At 39.3% G+C, this 19,926-nt stretch overlaps 1 protein-coding gene across 2 annotated transcripts in view; it reads right to left on the reverse strand.

The window, feature by feature from the left end:
• The window catches only part of SNX6 (sorting nexin 6), a 29,537-nt gene extending 10,905 nt beyond the window's left edge, over positions 1-18,632 (reverse strand). Inside the window, exons 1-10 of one of the 2 annotated variants that reach the window (XM_059474377.1) lie at positions 18,598-18,632; positions 18,390-18,437; positions 12,852-12,956; positions 10,978-11,088; positions 9,424-9,545; positions 7,345-7,468; positions 6,020-6,115; positions 4,665-4,770; positions 2,178-2,253; positions 872-911 (exon numbers count right to left, since the gene is read on the reverse strand). In XM_059474377.1, coding sequence (XP_059330360.1) covers positions 872-911; positions 2,178-2,253; positions 4,665-4,770; positions 6,020-6,115; positions 7,345-7,468; positions 9,424-9,545; positions 10,978-11,088; positions 12,852-12,956; positions 18,390-18,437; positions 18,598-18,603 — 834 coding nt within the window. In that variant the 5' untranslated portion in view covers positions 18,604-18,632. Of the gene's footprint in view, positions 1-871; positions 912-2,177; positions 2,254-4,664; positions 4,771-6,019; positions 6,116-7,344; positions 7,469-9,423; positions 9,546-10,977; positions 11,089-12,851; positions 12,957-18,389; positions 18,441-18,597 lie in introns of both variants that reach the window. The other variant, XM_059474376.1, reaches the window with a different exon arrangement.
• Positions 18,633-19,926: the final 1,294 nt, after the last annotated feature.

The raw sequence follows: 19,926 nt of genomic DNA on the forward strand, positions 1-19,926 counted from the left end.
TAATTGGCAACTGGCTTTCTGTATTAAAAACTGGTTTTTTTTCCCAATAGCAATTATATTTATCATATGCTAAAAAAGATGTAGAGAAATAAACTTATATTAAGAGTTGCACAAACAGTTTTATATTGTTGTTGAAATCAAAGGAAAACAAATTTTTAAGGCACCTTTGCAGACTAATTGTGTGACTGCATGTGCTAAGTGGTCTAAAAACCAATAAACTAATTTGCTTGCATTTGAAACAGATTAGAAATAGAGTCTTCAAGTGCATTTTTTAAACTCTAATTTTAAAAAGATAATTTCTGAAATGCAACATTTTGAGTCAAAGCAAGTAATTCTGTCAATTTTCTTTAAAGTATGTGTTAATGCAGATACAATTGCCAGTTTAGGAAATGCACATATTTTTCATTTAGAAGTTTTCCTGATACATGGCATACGTCTTCTCTCTACCAAGCCAAATAAGTAAGGCAAAAGAGAAGATATATGAAAAACTGGTTACAAGCATAAGCAATATTGCTTTTGAGTCAAATAACTGCAGAAACAGATCTTGGCTCCAGGAAAAAAGCAGCATGACCACCATTGTTTTGGATTAAGGATTCAATGTCTTCATTTCTTTTATCCAAAACAAGTTCTGTGACTCCCAGTGACAAGTATGGAAGACCTCAATGCATTTTAGAGGAACAGAAGGGTATTACAGCAGACTGCCTAGAAATGTTTGGACTGAGGAGTCCAAAGGTTCATTTTACAAAACACAACTGAAATCTTACATTTTCTCATCCCATACCAGACATTGCTTAAATGCTCTATCTAGAAGCACCCATATTAATTCACATATTAATGCCTTGTTGACACGAGTCCATTTCACAGTACATACCCTTGTTTTGTCAAATAACTCTGACACCTTCAGAAAAAACCTGTGCAAAGGAAACAGCTCATATTACAACATTGTTTTGAACAGTCTAATTTCTAGAACTCACACTATAGCCTGTGTCTGGCAATAAAGATTGCAAAGGCATTGCTTACAATTATAATTCACAGAACTCAGAAAACATACTAGTATCAAACTTCAAACATGTGGGAATTGGGCAATGTAAGAAAGGCAAGGGACAAACAAAGCACAACAGATGGATATTTTTAAGTAAAGAATAATTGCTCAGCTCCTCAAGAATTCTTTATGGTTCTGTGAATTAAACCCCTAACACCAGCACCATGGTCAATGGTCTTACACTATTATCAAGTGTCCTTTACACAAATCTGAATGTACTTTTCTTCACCCAGTAAACATGACATATGTCCTACTAGGAATTCAGGGATGCTGAGCAACAGTGTGGCAACATCTCCACTGCAGGAAACAATACAGGGCTTCAGTCCTAGAGCAGACTGAATTACAGTCAAATGATACTATTTTGACAGAGGACAGATGTGATTTCTGACACACCTTAATGGACTACAACAAATATCAATACCATCATCAAAGTACCTGGTATATAAGCTATCACCACATCTGGAAGTATATCACTGTAACTCAGGTATATTAGAAAGTTAACTTTCATGTCCTACCTGTCATCACACCGACACCAACATCACACTATGTGTGTATGTTGACAAGCACTGATTTCTTTAAGCTAGTAACTAAGTTTTATAGTCAGATACACCAGGTTTCATCTTCAAGCAAATCACTGAAAGACTAAAAGAAACATCTGTACATAGAGATACTGTTCTAAAGTTCTGGGGATCCCTGAAGATTCCTTTGTTTTCCTAAGGGCAATAAACTTGCCAGAACAGCAGAACTATTTTTCAGGATGTTGGTACACTCAAAAAAAAAATCCATATACTCAGACTGAGACCTGTGCTTGCTGCATATATCGAAGAATTTGGAACATTTTTTTTAAATGGTGAAAGAATTGTGGGTTTTTTCCTTATTTGATGAGGACTTTTCCATCTCAACTATCCAATTTTCTACAGACTTTAGAAATTGGCATTTTTTTACAGACAAATATTAAAACAAAACTGTTAAATGCAGCCTGCTAAAGCAATGAAATACTAGAGGAGAAAATGATTTAATGTCATACAGCTGTAATAAGTTCTGGTTTCCTCCTAACAAGAGTTACCAATCTCACAGGCCACCATTAAGACTGCTACACAGTAAATTGCCCCATAGGTAACTAACAATATCTTACTTGCATATATCTGTGGAGTCCTGCGTTCCTAATGCGTATAACGAAGAACCAATTCTATTGTAGTCATCCGCCACATCTAGAAAAACAAACAAGCACTTGTTTTAGTACCTCATTCCTCTTCTTTCTGAAAGTTTTGAAATTCCTTCCTTCAAAAATAGGTATTTTTCCAAAAGGACATGCTTGAACACAGAAGTAGAAATAAAACTGCAATCTCATCACTTAATAGGAAGGATAACTTCACACAATAAAAACAGTGGTTTCACCAAATTGTGCAGTCTGTAATTTATCTAGGAGTATTTTATGCAATTACAACCTGCTAGGTGAATTAATTGTGAAATTTTTTAATGTTTTATTTTGGTGGAAGATGTACAAACTTAATGGTTAAAGTCTGAATTTAAATATTATTTTAAAACCATTTGGGAAAAAAATCACAGTTTAACAGTAACAAAGCCTGAGAGCTTTGTTAATTGACCACAAACCCCAAACTACAAAAAATACAGCACTATATACTCAACACATTTTCTAGCAAATCCCTGTTTTTAGAAAACCCTTACCTCTTCAATAACCAGTTACCGGTTAAAGTAGCATTAGTGTTAAATCACTTTAAACAATAAATTAGAAGCAACATTTGTAAGAAGGCTGCATAATTTCACTAGTGAGGTATTGCTATATAATATAAAAAACATAAAAACCAAATCTTTGCATACAGACCTTTTTTAAAAAGCTTTAAACATTAACTCAATGGATGACGAAAACTAACAGATCCAAGCAATGAACAGGAAAATACATTTGTTTGTTATTTCTGAAGTTTATATGCCTTTAAGTAGAATTATTTTTTCCTAATAACACAACCTTAACAGATTGAGTGGGTCAGCTTGCACATAATTCATTACTACATACATTATCAATGCAGCTGGTTACAGTGAAGAATGGTATTAGGAAGCAATTAATCTCCCCTTCTATTCCTCCAATTTCAACATAAAAATTGATTTTTCTGCTGGAAATAGCAAGTTGGTGTCTTTGCAAGACCTGCAGCTCTCTGTTGATCATGTTATCCATAAACTACAGATTGCCCATTTCCAAAACAGGTTCCCCAGGTCATTGCTCTACTCCTCTAGCCAGAATTCCAAAAGGTGCCATTTATCCCAATTCACAGTTTGGCAGAAGTTGACAGTAAACACTGTATGTGATTTGAGCCTGGAAACCAATGAAGCTTTGTCATGACTTTGATCAATCCTTTCCCATCAGATCCTCTACAACCTAATTTCAAAGGATTTTCCCACTTCTACAGCCAATGTTAAAGCCTTTCTCACTCTGTAAATAAATCTTGGCACTTCATTACCATGAATGAAGTTCAGTTCTCATTTTAAGAAAGCAACCAAAACCACCAGAAACCACTTCAGGTGGGAATTGAATGCAGATACAGGGCCTTTAGCTCATTGAGCCATATCTGACTCCTTCCATCTTCTAGCACAGATACTAACACTACAAAAGACTCAGCATTCATGCAACAGCAAGAGATGCATCTGAAGAACTCAGGAAATTCTTGGTTTAACATCTCATCCAATATCCATTTTAGAGATCTTATCAATGGAGATTCATGAAGGGTTTGTGACCTGGTTTTGTATGAACTATATTACTGTAGACAGCAAAGACAGTATCTGTAAATCAGACCCAAACTTCAAGGAACAGACAGAATCTGGAAGATCAGTTTTGATTTATCTGGGTAGAAAAACTTAAAATCAAAGGCAACACAGGCCAATTTCTTCTGAGCTTCTCAAAGCACAGTAATCCTAAATCAAACACAATAGTCTAACCCAAAGATTTTTCATTTTCTCCAATAAATGAATTGCACTTGAGAAGGCCATCTAGAGCTTTCAGAAATCACAATGGCTAGCACTCAGCTCACGAAGACAAATCAACAGGCAAGTGGTAAATCTTGTCTCAGGAAGAAAAGGGATCCTGCCAACCAGACTACTCAATGTACACACTGCTGTCCCCACTCTAAATGGCTAAAAAATGGAATCCTAGTCCAGAACCAATGGCCCAAACAGGAGTTTGCTACGAGCAAAGGTAACTTTTGTTAGTAAAGTAATGCAATGCTCAGTTTGCCAAGAGACTGCCCTCAATGGAAACAACCACATCCAATGCAGAACAACTGCACTAGGAGTAAAATCACCTGTACTGCCATATTACCCACCTCTACACCTAAATGACCAAATCAGACTTCTAAAAAATTTTAATACTTAAAGTGCAATTCTTTTCAAGCAGACAGCAGGAAGAATACCAGGCTCTTCTTACTCCATCTACTCTACTGCAGCAAAACCTAAACTCTGAAATTCAGACTGAACTTCTTTAGATAGGGAAGGCTACACTTGGAGAAATGAATTCACTTTTTATATGCAAAAAGTAAACTAAAAATGACTTTTCCTCACTAACAACTTATGTACACTTTAACCAGTACTATTTTCACCCTGAAAAACTCACTTTTATGTGATCTTGTCATTTTATCAGATTTGGCAGAGGCATCTTTGACTCGGTTGTGATATTCTACAAGGAATGTTCTCTCATGTTCAAAGAAGTCATCCACATCCTACAAAAAAAGGGAACATTTAAGAAAAAGGATTTCACCCACTCTCCACAGAGCAATTGCAGAGTAAATTTGCACATTCACTGCAGGAAATGCATCTGGTTTCATTCTCTAAAACACCATTTATATGAACTGATTTCTTCTCCACTTATATCATGACCTTAAGTTTTATTAAGAATTTAGTAAGAATTAAGAATCTGCAACAAGTACCCTAAAGGTCTATATAACTAAATATGAAGGAATAGCAAAGGATCACCAAGGGTGACAGACAAATAGAATCCATGCAATCTACTCAGAAAAAGGGGAGAAGGGATGAAAGTCACCCAGCAGCACAGAGGCTGAGGTCTCGGACAAGATGATTTGAACTCCTGGCTCAGAACACTGATCCTAATGACAGACTTCTTTCAATATGGTAAACAAAGGTAAATGTCAACATTGTCCATATTATAATTTGAGGTAACTGGCTTATACTTATTTTTAAAAACCCTCTAAAATAACACAGATGCTCAACACCATGGAATAGCCTACAAATTGGGCTTTGAACAGTATCACGAAACCGGAAGTTGTTTGGACTTCATATTTTTCTCCAAGTCATAATTAATCCATGGTCACATCCACTTTCCAGCAGTTTCAAAAAAAAAAAAAATTTTAACCTAGACATTTTTAACTCTTGTAAAAATTGCTACCAAATGGAAGGTCACCACTAGAAAGAAAAGAGATTAAAAATCATTCTCTGCAGAATTTCTGCTTGCTATGAAAGTATCTTGTAGCTTTTGGAAAAGCATAAACGAAATTGAATTTTCATTACTTTTTTTTTCTCAGTTACATTCTTACATCTAGGAGATGGGAAAAATCATATAACCTCTACTGCTGCTCTTTGAAACAGCAGACAGATTCTAAAAGACTGGGAAAATTCACTCCATTAGTAACTTCTGAACACAAGCAGTTGTCAGACCTAGTTCTTCTTTCCACTATATAAAATGGCAGGCCTGAACAAAAAAAACCCCAACAAGATTATCAGTTATCTATGTATAAAAAAGGTGCTTAATTTCACAGAGTACTGAAAGGCCACAAGAAAGCTCTCAATTCATTTGTATCCAGGCCACAAGTTCTCACCCATGGTCTGCCACTAATCCTTAAGTTAGATATCACGATAAAAATCCATTTTTGTACCTATGTAAAATTCTGCTTCATTAAAAAAGGTGACAAATGTTAATACATTTTAAATCTTGCTATGTGAAGCAGTAATCACCTTTACTCCTGAAACAATGACACCATCTGCTGATTTAACCATATTTTTGAAGAAGTCTTCAAGTTTCTCTTTCTTATTTTTCCCACGAACACTCAACTGAAAAACAAATTAATTTATGTTAATTCATATTCTGGAGGTAATACAAGCTTTAAAAAATCAAATAGAACTACATATCCCTACCAGCTATACTTAAAACAGTTCTACTGTTCTCTGTTTATTCTTATACTCTGCACTAATGGGGACAGGGCACCTTGCATACAGAATGAAGACTACCTCATTCACTAGATTGTTTATCACCTAAAACACCATTCTAGGGAAAAAAAAAAAGAAAAAAAAAAAGAGATCAGCAACCATTCTAGCACCTGCTGTACAGAGTGTTCATTTCAGTTACCAATAACACAGTATTTATCATGCACAGTATAGCTGAGTTGATGTAACAATAGTTGAGTTAACACAACCATGTTTCACTCTCTGGTGAATGACAGATCTTTGACTTCCAGAGGATCATGCTGGTTTAAGCCTCCTCACACTCTCTCTTTCTGTCCATCTAACTACTCCCAGTTTAAGTAAACTGAGTGCCTGAATCTGTAAGCATTTCTACATCAAGCAACAGAGGAACCTCTGTAACATATTTTGAATTAAGTATGCACACAGTTGAGCCAGTCTGTGTAATAATTTCTTCCACTTAATGTTGATTCCTGCAATTTTAAAAAGTAACTGAAACTCTTTGCAGAATAAGAGCAAACACTGTCTCCAACAACAAAAGGTTATGAATCCAAAAGTACTCTCCATTATCTCAATTCATTATGTTACATGTGGATAGCCACACTAGTCCAATATTCAGAAAAAAATTAACCCCATTTTCACTCACATCATTAGCATTATCAAAATATTTCATCAGAAATTCTCTCTAGTTTTGTTAGCAACAGAATTTACACCAAAGTTCCATATGCTAAAAAATTAGTGTTCCATTTTGTTACATCATTCTTCCCCACAGTAAATAAAAATAATTCAAAGAGTGGAAAAGTATACTATCAAGTGAAATCACCACCAAAAGCTAATCTTTTTAATCCAAAATATACTAGATTTCCAGTAATCTTTTTGATGCTGAGGTTAAAGCACAGAGTGCATTTGGTTCCCCAGGTGGCAGAAAATGAACTCCTACAGACTAAATGAATTTCTAACTTTTACAATACAAGTATGTCTGGCATGAAGGAATTGATGTAATTTGCTCCAGGAGGTAATTCCCTCTTAATCAGTTTTCCATCCCACCATAAAAGCACATCTTGATTTCTCTTGCCAGCAATTCAGTTTTCAATACTCACATCCTGATTATATTCCAAGAATACATGGAAATTTAAGTCCTTTCTCAAAATAGGATGTGCTGCCACGCGACACAAAAACACTTCATGCATTGCAACTGTCTTCTTGAATATTGCCAAATATTCACTAAAAACAAGAAATAAGACGGACATAAGAATTTCATATGAAGCAATTTAGATTGAGATAAACCTCGTGAACAGCTTTAAGAGATCCTTAGAAAGGGTACAAAATTACAAGCCAATATATTGGTGTTTATCACTCCAATGTTTGATATAGACATAAATAAATACTGCAGTGTTAATACTAGGGAGAAATTTGAAGCCCAAACACTTTACAGAGAGACTTTTAATGAAGAGTCAACAAATGCACTCTAATTTTTATGGTTAGCTAACAGACACTGGTTTGCTGAAAGTGTAACCTCATTTCATTGTCCTTTTCCAAGCACCCCAAAATTCAAGAAACTAAGGTACAGACTACAGTCCCTCAGCACTGTGTATTGATGCGCAAATTCCTTCCTCCCCATCTCCATCCCCTTGCCCATTTGCACCCTCCTTACTTATTTATATGTTTATGTAGTTTTGTTAGCTGTTTAGACAGTCTTTTATTTCATGTTAAAGCACTTAGCCTTTTTGAGCCAAAGCTTACATTGATGTCTCACTTCATAGTGGTTCTAAAAGTGAAATTAAGAGCTGCTTTTGGTAGGTACAACAAAAAACCCCCATTTAACCATAACAATCACATAGCTGCCCAGTTCAGCCAACTCAACTTCAATGCAATCACTCACTTGCAATTTGGTTAAGAGGAAGGCACTCTTATCAATACAAGTTTGCTAGAATTCATTGTGCTTTGCAAATTCAATGAGTAAGATGCAACTCATCTAAAAATGAGGAAAGGGCTCTTTTTCCCATTCTGAGGTCAAACAGTGAAATTAAAATCAGTGCTTTTCCTTCCACTATGTGCAAGGAGGTTAAGATTTACATACCAGCAAACCAGCAGGGCCAGTGTTGGGAGATGTTTGATCTCAGTGAGAGTAGTAGTCATTCAGTGAAGACAAAAAAGGAGGATGCAGAGGATGGAGGTGGCAGTAGAAGAAACCCAAAGTTTTCTGTGTTATCCAACCCCTAACCAGACCACAAGAGAATCATGATCAGGGCCGCTGGAAAACCAGATTCTTTAAAATCTATAGTGTTCTGCTCCTTTCCAGTTTTCTGCATATGAAGTGTATATCTACTCTGCTATAAATTATGTTGTACATATCACTAATACAGAGCTTTTCAAGACATTTGCTCACAGCAGCTGAAGTTCGGAGAGAAAGCAGCAGTTGTAAGAGTTCTATGTACTTTTCTTGCCAATTCAGAGCTCTTGATAGAAGCAGTCTAGAAGCAGCGTAAATATACACTTGAAAACTGAAACCAATGACAGGAAAAAGATCAAAGAAGTGAATGCATGATAAAGAAAATGGACGAAGCAAGGAGAAACTTCACTGTGTAACTCAATATGGAACAAGAAGCTTCAGAGCAGTTATTTCAATATAAATTAAGTTCATAGTAAGGGAAAATAGTATTTTCAGGAAGTATATTCTCCTTGTGCAAAAATTTTAAAAAAAGTGTCAAAAAAGGAATCTTTGTATTTCTTGGGGAACAGAAGGTTGGCATCTATGTTTACAGTACCAACCACATGCACAAATCCCTACTCCCAATCACTGCGTGTATTACCCTGAAGTCTAATTATACTTATCAAATGTGGAATACCAGAACTAAAAAAGATAGAGGTTATCTCCTCCCTTTGCAGATTTTCTGTGAAGAACAGGATCTAAGTACTTTCCTTCTTATGAAAGAATGCTCAAGAACAAGCTAATTTATTTCCTGTTTCAGAAGATCTTCCATGAAATTATTTCTACAATTTTCCTAATGGCACTGATCATGATCACTAAGAGTAACCTTGGTTATATAACAACTGGATTCTCAAGTCTGTGTTTCACAGAGAACCATTACAGTGAGATCAGAAACATGGGACAGCAAACAGCATTAAAAGTTCTGGAATATAAATAAATTAATAAAGTAGTAATCAAGTCTACATACGCTTCCAGTTCTTGTTTCATCTTGGTGAATTCTTCTTTAGTCATTGATCCTTCCCCCTCTCCAAGTTTCTGCAGTTTCTCCCTGGAGGCATCAAAGTCAGGCCTGGGTGGTGCTGGTGGAATCTGGAATTTAATCCAATTTTTTTAAGTTCTCATTTTCTCAGTGAAACAACACCCATTCACAGTACAGGAACTGTAGACTGCCTGCAGCTTTTTAATACATGTTTCTCTCTTTCATCATTCATTACAGCATTTCTGGATAAAGTCTCTTTTTCATGAGTTATTCGTGCTGCATTATTACACCAATTTCGGTCAAGTGTCCTTGAAGATTACTAAAGTATAAAGTAATGGCTTCAGTTTAATTACAACAGAAGCCAAATAATACTTCATTTCCCATGACAATGACTTAAAACTTGAAAAAAAAAATTTAATTGGTTTTGGTTTAGCTTATTTGGTAAGGATTATTTCTCATTTAAAGAAAGAAGAAAAAAGAATTCCAGAATTGTTTTCACACCATCCATTTCTAACTCCCAAAACTTGAAACCAAGAAAATCATTCCCTATTGTTTGCAGGCACTAGCTCTTTCTTGCAGCACTGCTGACATTAAAGACATATGTGTTGAAGTAACAAAGCCCCCAGTCAACAAGACTCTAGGTTAATTTTGTAATACAGTATATTAACACTGAAAGAGGAAACATCAGAGTCAAACTAAACCTGAATTGGTGCTGGGAAAGGAACACAGAACCAAATATGTTTAAATTTTAATTTACTGATATGGGCCCATACATTAACATATTACAAAAAAAAAAAAAAAAAAGAAAAATCCATCTAGACAGTCAACTGTCTGAAACTAGTTATTACTACACTGACTGAAGGTCTAGTCACTTCAAATAGCTTTTCTGACTAAGAAAAGACCAGCTCAATAATGGTATGACCATCACAGATTATACTCATTATGATTTACCCAGTAATCAATCAGAAATACCTGTTTACCCTCTGAATCAGCAAACACCCCCCAAACACAAAATGAATACCAAACTTTCATACCAAGATAAAAAATATTCCTATTTGCAAATAACATATGAAAAGCAGCACCATTTTTGATATGCAGTATCATATGGTGCCTGTTTTGAGACCTCTGTTCCTGGAATGCCTGAAATTAACTTCAAACTGTAAGTTATTTTATATTGAGGTTCCCCGTGTAACTCGGTTAAACATTAGCTTGCAGAAACAATACCACCAAGTTATACAGTTCAGATATACTCTCCCACACTTTTAACACAGTGGCATAAAAATACACTTGGAGACAAATTAAACTACTCACTTCTTAGGAGTAAAGGGCAAGAAAGTATGACAGCTACTTGTAGCTTTCTTCCAAGCTCGCTTCAACAATTAATTTTGTGTAATTGCATAAAATTACGTATTAGAGAAGCTTATCTGATTTTATAAGGAGTGAACACCTGCTGTTTCCACTGCATTTAAAAGCAGTCTCAAGTAGTTTTGATCCAGCCCACAGAAAATGGCACATATAAACCAAAAGAATACCAGTACTTACAATATAGCCAGCATAGTCCTCATTCTCAACAAAAGAGTCATGAAGCCAAATAAACTCTTCATGTTGCCGGACAACAGAAAATTCGTTTTGTTTGAAATTTGGTAAGGAACTCTAGAAGGGTAAAAGGAGGTAGAATTATGGGGGGGAAGGAGATACGGAGGAAGGAGATACGGAGGAAGAAAAGCTCAACAAAAAACAAGGTTTTTCATTACTACATGAGAAAAAACCTTGAGGGAACAACAAAAGTTCATACCACAGTAACTACCCTCATCTTAATTAGAGCAGCAATCAACTGGCATGGGTTGCCATAAGAGGTTGTGGAGTGCCTGCTCTCATCAACACATCTAGTATGTGTTGATGAGAGCATCTTTATCAACTTAATCCTGGAGTTCCATTTAGTATCTTTATTGATGATCTGGATGAGGGGACCAAGTGCTCCTCAGTCAGTTTGTAGATGACACCAAGTTGGGTGGAGGTGTTGATCTGCCAGAAGTCAGGAAGGATCTGCAGAGGGATCTGGACCAGCTGGATCCACGGGCTGAGGCCAACTGTAGGAGGTTCAACAAGGTGAGGAGCCAGGTCCACACTTGGGTGTCACAACCCCAGACAGTGCTACAGGCTGGGGACAGAGCAGCTGGAAAGCTGCCCAGTGGAAAAGAACCTAGTCCACAGTGGCTGGGCATGATCCAGCGTGTGCCCAGGTGGCCGAGAAGGCCAGTGGCATCCTGACCTGTCTCAGAAATAACATGGCCAGCAGGACCAAGAAAGTGACTGTGCTGGGCACTGGTGAGGCCACACCTCGAGTGCTGTGGTCAGTCCTGGGCCCCTCCTGACAGGACAGACACTGAGGGGCTGGAGCGTGTCCAGAGAAGGGCAACAGAGCTGGTGGCAGCTCTGGAGCACAAGCCTGATGAGGAGGGGCTGAAGGAGCTGGAGGTGTTCAGGCTGAATAAAAATCACGGGTAGACCTTATCACTCTCTGCAAGTATCTGATATGAGGCCATAGCCAGGTGGGGGCTGGTCTCCTCTCTCAAGTAATAGGTGAGAGGCTAAGAGGAAATGGCCTCAAGCTCCACCAGGGGAGGTTTAGATTGGATATTAAAAAAAATTTCTTCACCAAAAGGGCTGTCACGTTTTAGAAGGGGCTGCCCAGGGTAATAGTTGAGCAACCATCCCTGGAGGTACTTAAAAAACATGGAGATGTGGCACTTGTCCCTACACGGTTTAATGGTGGACTCAGCAGTGCTGGAATAATGGCTGGATTCAATCTTAGAAGTCTTTTCCAACCTAAGTGATTCCATGATTTTGTAATTTAAACCCAAATGCACAAATGCTGAGCACTGTGCTCTTGTGCACTCTAATTTAATGGTGAGAGGGAGAGAGGAGATAGGATTAAATGATGTCCAGATATTTTATTCAACTTCAGTTATTCTGTCACTCTGCAATCAATAAACATTGAAATCTTAAAAAAAGTCATAAACAACAGTAATTAAAAATGATCCCTGAATGTAATACAATTACAAAATAAGTTTTAGAATCTCAAAGTATAAGATCTAATCAAATTAAAAAACTATACTGAAGTATATTCATGTATATTAAAGATTCTACCAGCAAACAGACTAATTAATAGGCATGGGAATGGCATAACAACACATCAATACAAAAACAAAGTGAACATAACTTTCTTCTAAACAGTTTTTTAATTCTTAGTCATTTTTTTCTTATGCACTGCAGCTACACAGTCTCATAAACATGAGATAATTCTACTTTCTCATTTCCTCTGGATTGTGTTACACTTTGTTTCAACAAACAGTTTAAGAAAACTCTCTTTTGTACATAATTAAGAATTTTTGCATGTACAAACCCAGGTTTACCTTTGTATGGACTGTGAATTTCACTTTATCCCTCTCACTCAGTGCATCTGAGATATCCACTTGCAGAGCAGCATCAGTCTGGAGATCTACATTTATTGCTCTTAGCTGCAGAAAAATATATTTAGCTTAAATTTTTTTAAATAAAAGGTAAACTAAATTTCCATTATTCTTCCTTTGAAATGAACCCTGATCCTACAATGCTGAAGACAGGTCACAAAACCCCCCAACATTAAAAGATTATTTCCAACAGAAGAAGAAATTCCAGTAGTACTCCTTATGAACAGCCATACAAATAATAATCACCTTTACAGTATGCCTTGATAGTGCACTATTTTAATTTCTGTAGATTGTTAACTTGCTAGTAATTGAGATGCTCAGGACAAAGTACATTTCCAAAGAGCAACAAGTTTGCTAAGTTTTTCTCTTTATTGTCCCCATTCCTCTGAACTGACAAGCTACTGTAAATATACTTGCAAAGGTAATTATAAAGATATTAACAATTGGAAAAGTACTTTTAAGGGGAAAAGTGGTTCTATATTTCAAAGAAGCAAAAGCAGTTAAAGACCTGATTTACTCACACTGTCTTACACTATTCTCCTCAACATATCTCATCATACAATGAAAAAGCTTAAAAGAATATCCTGAACTTTCATAGAGCTAAGTCTTCTTGGAAATATTGTTTTTCTGAAGAACCCCAAAGCAAAACACTCAAACCCAAGACTTTGATGTCTTCAAAATGAGCATGAGAAATGGTAAAAGTGCAAGGAATACATGTGGGTTTTTCCACAAGACATGAAACCTGAACTTTTTCACAAAATAATTCCAGTCACATTGAAAAAAAAAAAAGAGACAATGATAAAATATAGCAAAACTGAAACGTTATCTGAGCACCACAATATTTGGCAGTAACTGGACCAAAGGCTTCAGTACTTGGTGTAACCTCATCTAGAGCCCAACTGGAAATTCAAGTCCCCTCACCCTTGCACCTTGTTGTTCTAGAGGAATTTGTCCCATGACAATTTCATCATCATGGCCAACAGACATTTGGAATGTTTTTCCAATCACATTGTCAAAAAATATTTCAACATCATGCTCACAAGGCATACTTTTTACTGAGACATGGTGTTTTCTCTGATGCTGCTTTTTTTGTACAAGTATCCCATTCTATAGTATAAAAATGCTTTACCAAACAGAGATTTGGACTTTTCTCCATAATTTTCTTCAGGATTGCATTTTTAAGTCAATACTTAAGTACAAAAATGCTTTAAGTATTCTCAACACACAGTAGGGAAGTTACACACAAGCAGATTTTGAAGGTAACTGTGAGGCACTGGAACAGCTCTAGGACAGAAGCATCGACTGCCACATCTTGTTTCCCATAAGTTACCTTTACATTAAATCACAGTGGTCAGATCCCAATCTAGTGTTGCTGTTAACCTCAATACACGCACAACTCTTGCCTATGCAGTAGCAACCAGACTCATGGATCTCAGAACTAGTGTGTTAAAGCAAACCAGAATTGCGCAGTCCAGCATTTTCTGCTAAGGCTAGCAAAATGTAACTGTTCAAAAGCTCTGACACACAGCTTTTCCTTACAGTGAAGTTGGAAATCATTAAAATGACTGCACAGTAACATATTCACACACGTGATTCAGGCACCGCCTTTTGTTTTGTTTTCCCAAGGTTTAGAGGGTCACTGCCTCACACAAAGGCTTATTATCATGCCATGGTTTCTTGCAGATCACTTCTCAGAGGCACAATCTCCTAGCTCCTACTGAGCTTCCAAAGTGCTTACCATCTAATTTAGGAAAGAAAAATATAATGACATACCAATGTCTCTCTTATGTCATGACACCACATTTTTCAGCATGTAAAAAGGTTTTTGTGGTTACCCTGTCTGGAGTACTGTTTGTTTTTCTCTGGTCCCCCCAGAACACATTAACAGACTGAGTACTCTCAGCAAATAATTTGGATTATCTAAATGGTATTTTTTTAATCTTTCACAGGTCACAAATATTTCTACCAAAATACTTTTGCACCTCCTTTTTTTTTCAAAGTGGTACTATACCAAATTCTAGAATTCAGTGTAACAGCTGATCAAGTTTGCCATTAGAGCATATCCAGTACAGCGCAGCCTGATCCTATGCACTGTTCCTAACTTCATATACAAAAGTCCTATCTGTGCTGAGAAAATTAAGAACTAAATATGACAACTTCACCCATGACATACAGCTGTAAAGGACTATTTGTTTGATTTATACTGAGTTAAGTTTGTAACAGTCTTGAAGAGTTTAATCACACGTTAAGTCATGCCATGTAGTCTGACTGCCAACAGGGAATGTTTTCATCTGCAATGGTAATGAAGCATTTATGAAAGGTGTCAAAGACAATCAGAAAGTTGAAGGACTTTAAATATACTCATGTGACACAATGAATCACATTGCATTACTAGAAATTGAATTCATAAACATCATCACCACACCACAAACTTAAACAAACTCTGCATCACTACTTCCAAAATAAAACTGCCACCAATGGATGGTTTTCTAGTGACAAAGGAAGTAGACAATGAAAAAATAAAAGAAGTCTGATACAGATGAAAACTGAAATCAAAGTACTTTAGAGTAAGGAAAAAATAGAGATGGGTAATCTTGCCCCATCAAGTCTAATACATACAACAATGGAAAATAATTTTATGCTTACATATGTTATCTACATCCATGCTGAACAACTTGCAAAACAAAACATGATTTAATTACATTACAGTTTCCTACACTATACCAAAGCTATACCAAGAATGTCCCTGTTCTCTTCAAAGGGTCTAGGAAACGGCAGAAGCCAAAACCCAGGCCAAGGGATGTTACAGTACTAACTGAGAACGAAATGCAAGGAGAGGGTTTAACATCTAAGCTCTTGCTTAAGGATCAATTATACTTCAAATGATAATGGAGGGAATCTGGTACAGACAAGGGAAACAACCAAGTGTTACATTCCTAGGTAATGTCATCCATTAACAGTAACTTCCCTGCTCTAAGCTCTTTCAAAAATGTTAAGAGTAAAAAGGACTCTATCTTCAGCTGGTTCTTTACAGGCAAATACACAAAACAAGGGGACAAAGAATACCTTTACACAACAAAAGCTTTTGAAGTGTTTTCACAGCATTAAGCTTCCAGCAGACCTGTTCTAAAGGATAGCTCATTTCCACTGAATGAGTGTTACCTAAAGATTATACAGATATAAAATACACAAGGCAGTACTAATGGAGCAATACTACACCACTTTACAAAGATGTATTGTTTATGTTAGAGAGAGCACAAAAATCCCAACAGCACCCAAGTTACACCAAGCAAACTCAATCCTATCCTATTTCCTAAGTGAAATTCAGAAAAGCAATTCCCACAAGTTCATTCTATGCAGACCATTTATAATAAGTTCCTTCTACAGACCACCCACTGCTACTTCCTCAAAGAGGATTCTCAGTGCTCTGTTTTACAGTTCTCCAGAAAAGGCTCCATATGGTCTAACACCATTGTCTGAGAATTACTGTTCTGTGTGGCATCAGCATAAATTCCAGCCCTCTTTCATCCCACCACCCCAAGATTAAACTTAGCACAACTGGAGCCAACAGACATGTTCCTGCAGCAGTAGAAGTACAGTTGTCACAGCAATATGTGAATTCAACAGAGGCAAGCGTATTGATTTTCAAAACTAAAAGCTCAATTACTCCAACTAGAAGTCACCATCCATGCTTTCAAGTAAAGGCTTGACCTACTCATTATTTAATTGCAGAGAAAGGCAACAAATCAGAACTAGGGAATCACTTTATGAAAATATGCTTATTTTTACTACTTCTACTTAGAAAAAAGTATTACAGTTTTGAATATTAAAGCATAGCAAATCCATTCATGAACAGACTGCCATATTGCTTTTGATTAACTTCCTGTACCACAAACAAAATCATGTAGATAACAACCTGTGTTTTAACTCCAGGCATTTAGACAGAACAGAAAAAATTAAACCCCCACAGTGATCGGTGATTGAAAACAAGAAACCCTTAAAAATCTAGGGAAACTAGAAGGCCACTGTTCTAGTTTAATTCCTCAGTACTGGATGAAGATGCAGGGGAGAAAAAAAAATTACTGCATTTGGCCAGCTGAGATGGTAAGTCTTACAACAATACAAACAAGACTGCTAAGAGATTTCTTAAGGTTTTCAAATTACCTTGTGAACTCTCTACGACCTGTAGCCTTAGAGAGAAAACTAATAACCAGCCAAACAAACAAGTTTCACAGGAGGTCAGATCCACATTGTTATGTTCTATCTGCACCTTCAGATACAGGCAACTTAACTGAGCACATCAAAGACTGTTCCTAAGTACAGGGAGAACCTGTGTAAAATACCTACGTAAATAAAATTTCACAGTTATTAAGCTCTTCAATCCTTGCTCTGAAGACACTCAAAGGACAACAATGACAACCTCCTCTCTCTTTTATCCAATATTCTTAGTAAAGGAGCTGTACCCATAAAGGCAAGAGCTTTATAGTGGCCAGGATTGGGCTGATACAATATTAGAATGCCTTTTTAAATTTCTGGCCAAAAACTGGACCATAAAATGCACTGAATTTACCATCTGACTATTGTGTGCATCATAAAACATCACACCAACACAGTGTGTCTCAGATTTTTGTATTTTTAGTAATAGACTGTATGCAGTCACTTCAATAACCACCAACAGACAAGGGAACCGAAGCGACCCTGAAGCTGCTCTCCTACCTTGCTCACAGTTGGTCTTTCTCAAGATACTAAGTGACAGGGATAATCAGTCTGACTAAATTATACTAGGTTAGCTGATTTGTTGCTCAAGTGAGGCAGGCAAGTTAAATAAAGATGGACACAGCAGTCAGAAGAGAAACTAAGGCCAGAAACAGAAGGGCAGAGAAAAGGGTTTTGTCAGTAAGAAACGCAATTGTGGCATCCTGTCCCAACAACAGAACTTCTCTTCAATAAAGAATTTATTATGCAGCATGTGCCTGCAGTGTAAATGTCCCATTGTTATCTATGGGAGAGCCCCGTGGGCCTGAAGGGAGAAGGGAGGGCAGGAGTGCATCACCCAGGCCCTGGATCGCGGCTGGCGATGGAAGCTGGCGCTCCCGGGGCTGGGCAGCCTGGGCAGGACCGGCCCCGCCGGGCGTGTGCAGCGGGGGCCGCAGGGAGAGCATCCATCTCCGGCCACAACCCCCTCCCAGCCATTCCAACCACAGCATCCAACAACTGTCCTTCCAAAACTTGGGTGACACAACAATGAAGGGCACACGCACACAGACGCCGATATCATTGGGAGGCTGTGCCAGGAGCAGATCCCGGCGGGCGGACGGACAGCCAGCCCGGACGCTCGCAGCCCAGCATCCCGCCTCCGTCCGACACCCACACGGCGGGCTCGGGCCAGCAGCGCCCGGAGGCCCCCGAAGAGGGGCCGACCCCGTTTCCCCCACGCCCAGACCCAGGCGCCGGGTCCCGACGCCTCCCCGCGGCACTTACACCTCGGTCCTCCTCCGAGAGGAAATCTGGGCCGTCGTCCGAGCCTTCCTGCTTGGGGGCGAGGCGGCGGCGCAGGCAGGGGGCACGGAGGGGCACGGCCGTCGGCGGGGAGGGTGAGGGGAGACAAAGCGCACAGGTTAGCGAGTGCCCGGCCGCGCCGCCCGCCCTGCCCCGCCCCGGCCCGGCTCCGCGGCCGCCCCGGACCCACCATCATGGCTGCTCGCGGCGCTCTGCGCCCGCCGGAGCCGCGGCCGGGCGGGGCTGCGGCGTGCGGGGCGGGCCGGGGCGGGGCGGCGGCGGCGAGCGGCGCCTCTCGCGAGGGAGCGGCCGTGAGGGGAGGGAGAGGAGGGAAGCGAAGAGAGGGCGCCGGGCGGTGCTTCGGCGGCGGCTGCGGGCGAGGGAGGGGAGCGGGGCCGGCCGCAGCCAGGGCGGTGGTTGCTTGTGTGGCGGCCGCGCGGTGTTACCGTGAGCTGCTGGGGCTGGCGGGTGCCGGGACGCGGCTGCTGAGGGCGCTGGGCGTGCCCCGAGCGGGGAGCGGCTCCGTTCGCTGGAGCGAGGCGGAAGCGGCGCGCCGAGCCCCGCATTGCCGAACCCGCAGCGCCGGGCGCAGGCCGGGCCTCCGCGCTGCCCTGCGCCGCTCCCCGGCGTTCGTGCGGGACACGGGCTGCGCACGTGTGTGCAAACCTGGGTGTGAAACTGTGCGATGACAGCGCGAGAAATTAAGAGGCTTATAATATGGCTTTGATCTTTAGGCAGTTACGTGTTTAAGATTGACAGCTGCCTGTTTCACACCATGGAGTGGAGCCTTTAAATCCTGCTTTGTCTAATGGCAGTGGAAAAGGTCAGCATCCGTACACTAAAGCGCATGTAAGCGTGGAGGGGCTGTATGCCCGAGGCTGCATTTTTGTGTGAATCAGAGCTAGAGCGGTCAAGAAGCGGCCCCAGGGTGGGGTTTCGTGATCAGCACGCTCCATCTCGGTGTTGCCGAGGGATGCGGGCCGGTGTGGACATCAGCGCTCCCTGGGCCTGCACTCACGCAGAGGAGGGCACCAGCCCACCTGCAAATTATGACTGCAAGAAATGCGCGGTTTCCATCCTAGCTGGCTCCCTAGCCAAATCCATCGTTAGTTACAAGCGCGAGTGGGGCAGGAGCACTGCCACAGCAGCACCATGTATTTAGGTGGAATTAAGCCCATCAGGAAACTGCACCTTGAGAACGGTGTTTGAGTAGCCTCAAGATAAGTGAAGATAATGCTTTCTGAATGCACACTGCTTAGAAGGCTGCTTTAGGACTCAGAAAAGGAAATTGTCTCTTGAAAATTGTTCTTAATATGGAGAAATGTATTTGAGTATGCATTTTGTAAATAATTTTAAAAGCTGTTCTTTAAACAATTTTCAAGTATGCAGCCTGTTTGTCTCTTGATACAGATGTGTGCAATATCATCCAAAATACTAACTTACTTCTGAGGTCGAGAGAAATAAAAATATTTTATGAAGTATGGAGATGTATGAAAGACCTCTGGCTAAACACCAGCTT

Source organism: Ammospiza nelsoni, chromosome 6 (genome assembly GCF_027579445.1).
Source record: "Ammospiza nelsoni isolate bAmmNel1 chromosome 6, bAmmNel1.pri, whole genome shotgun sequence".
NCBI classification, from domain to species: Eukaryota; Metazoa; Chordata; class Aves; order Passeriformes; family Passerellidae; genus Ammospiza; species Ammospiza nelsoni.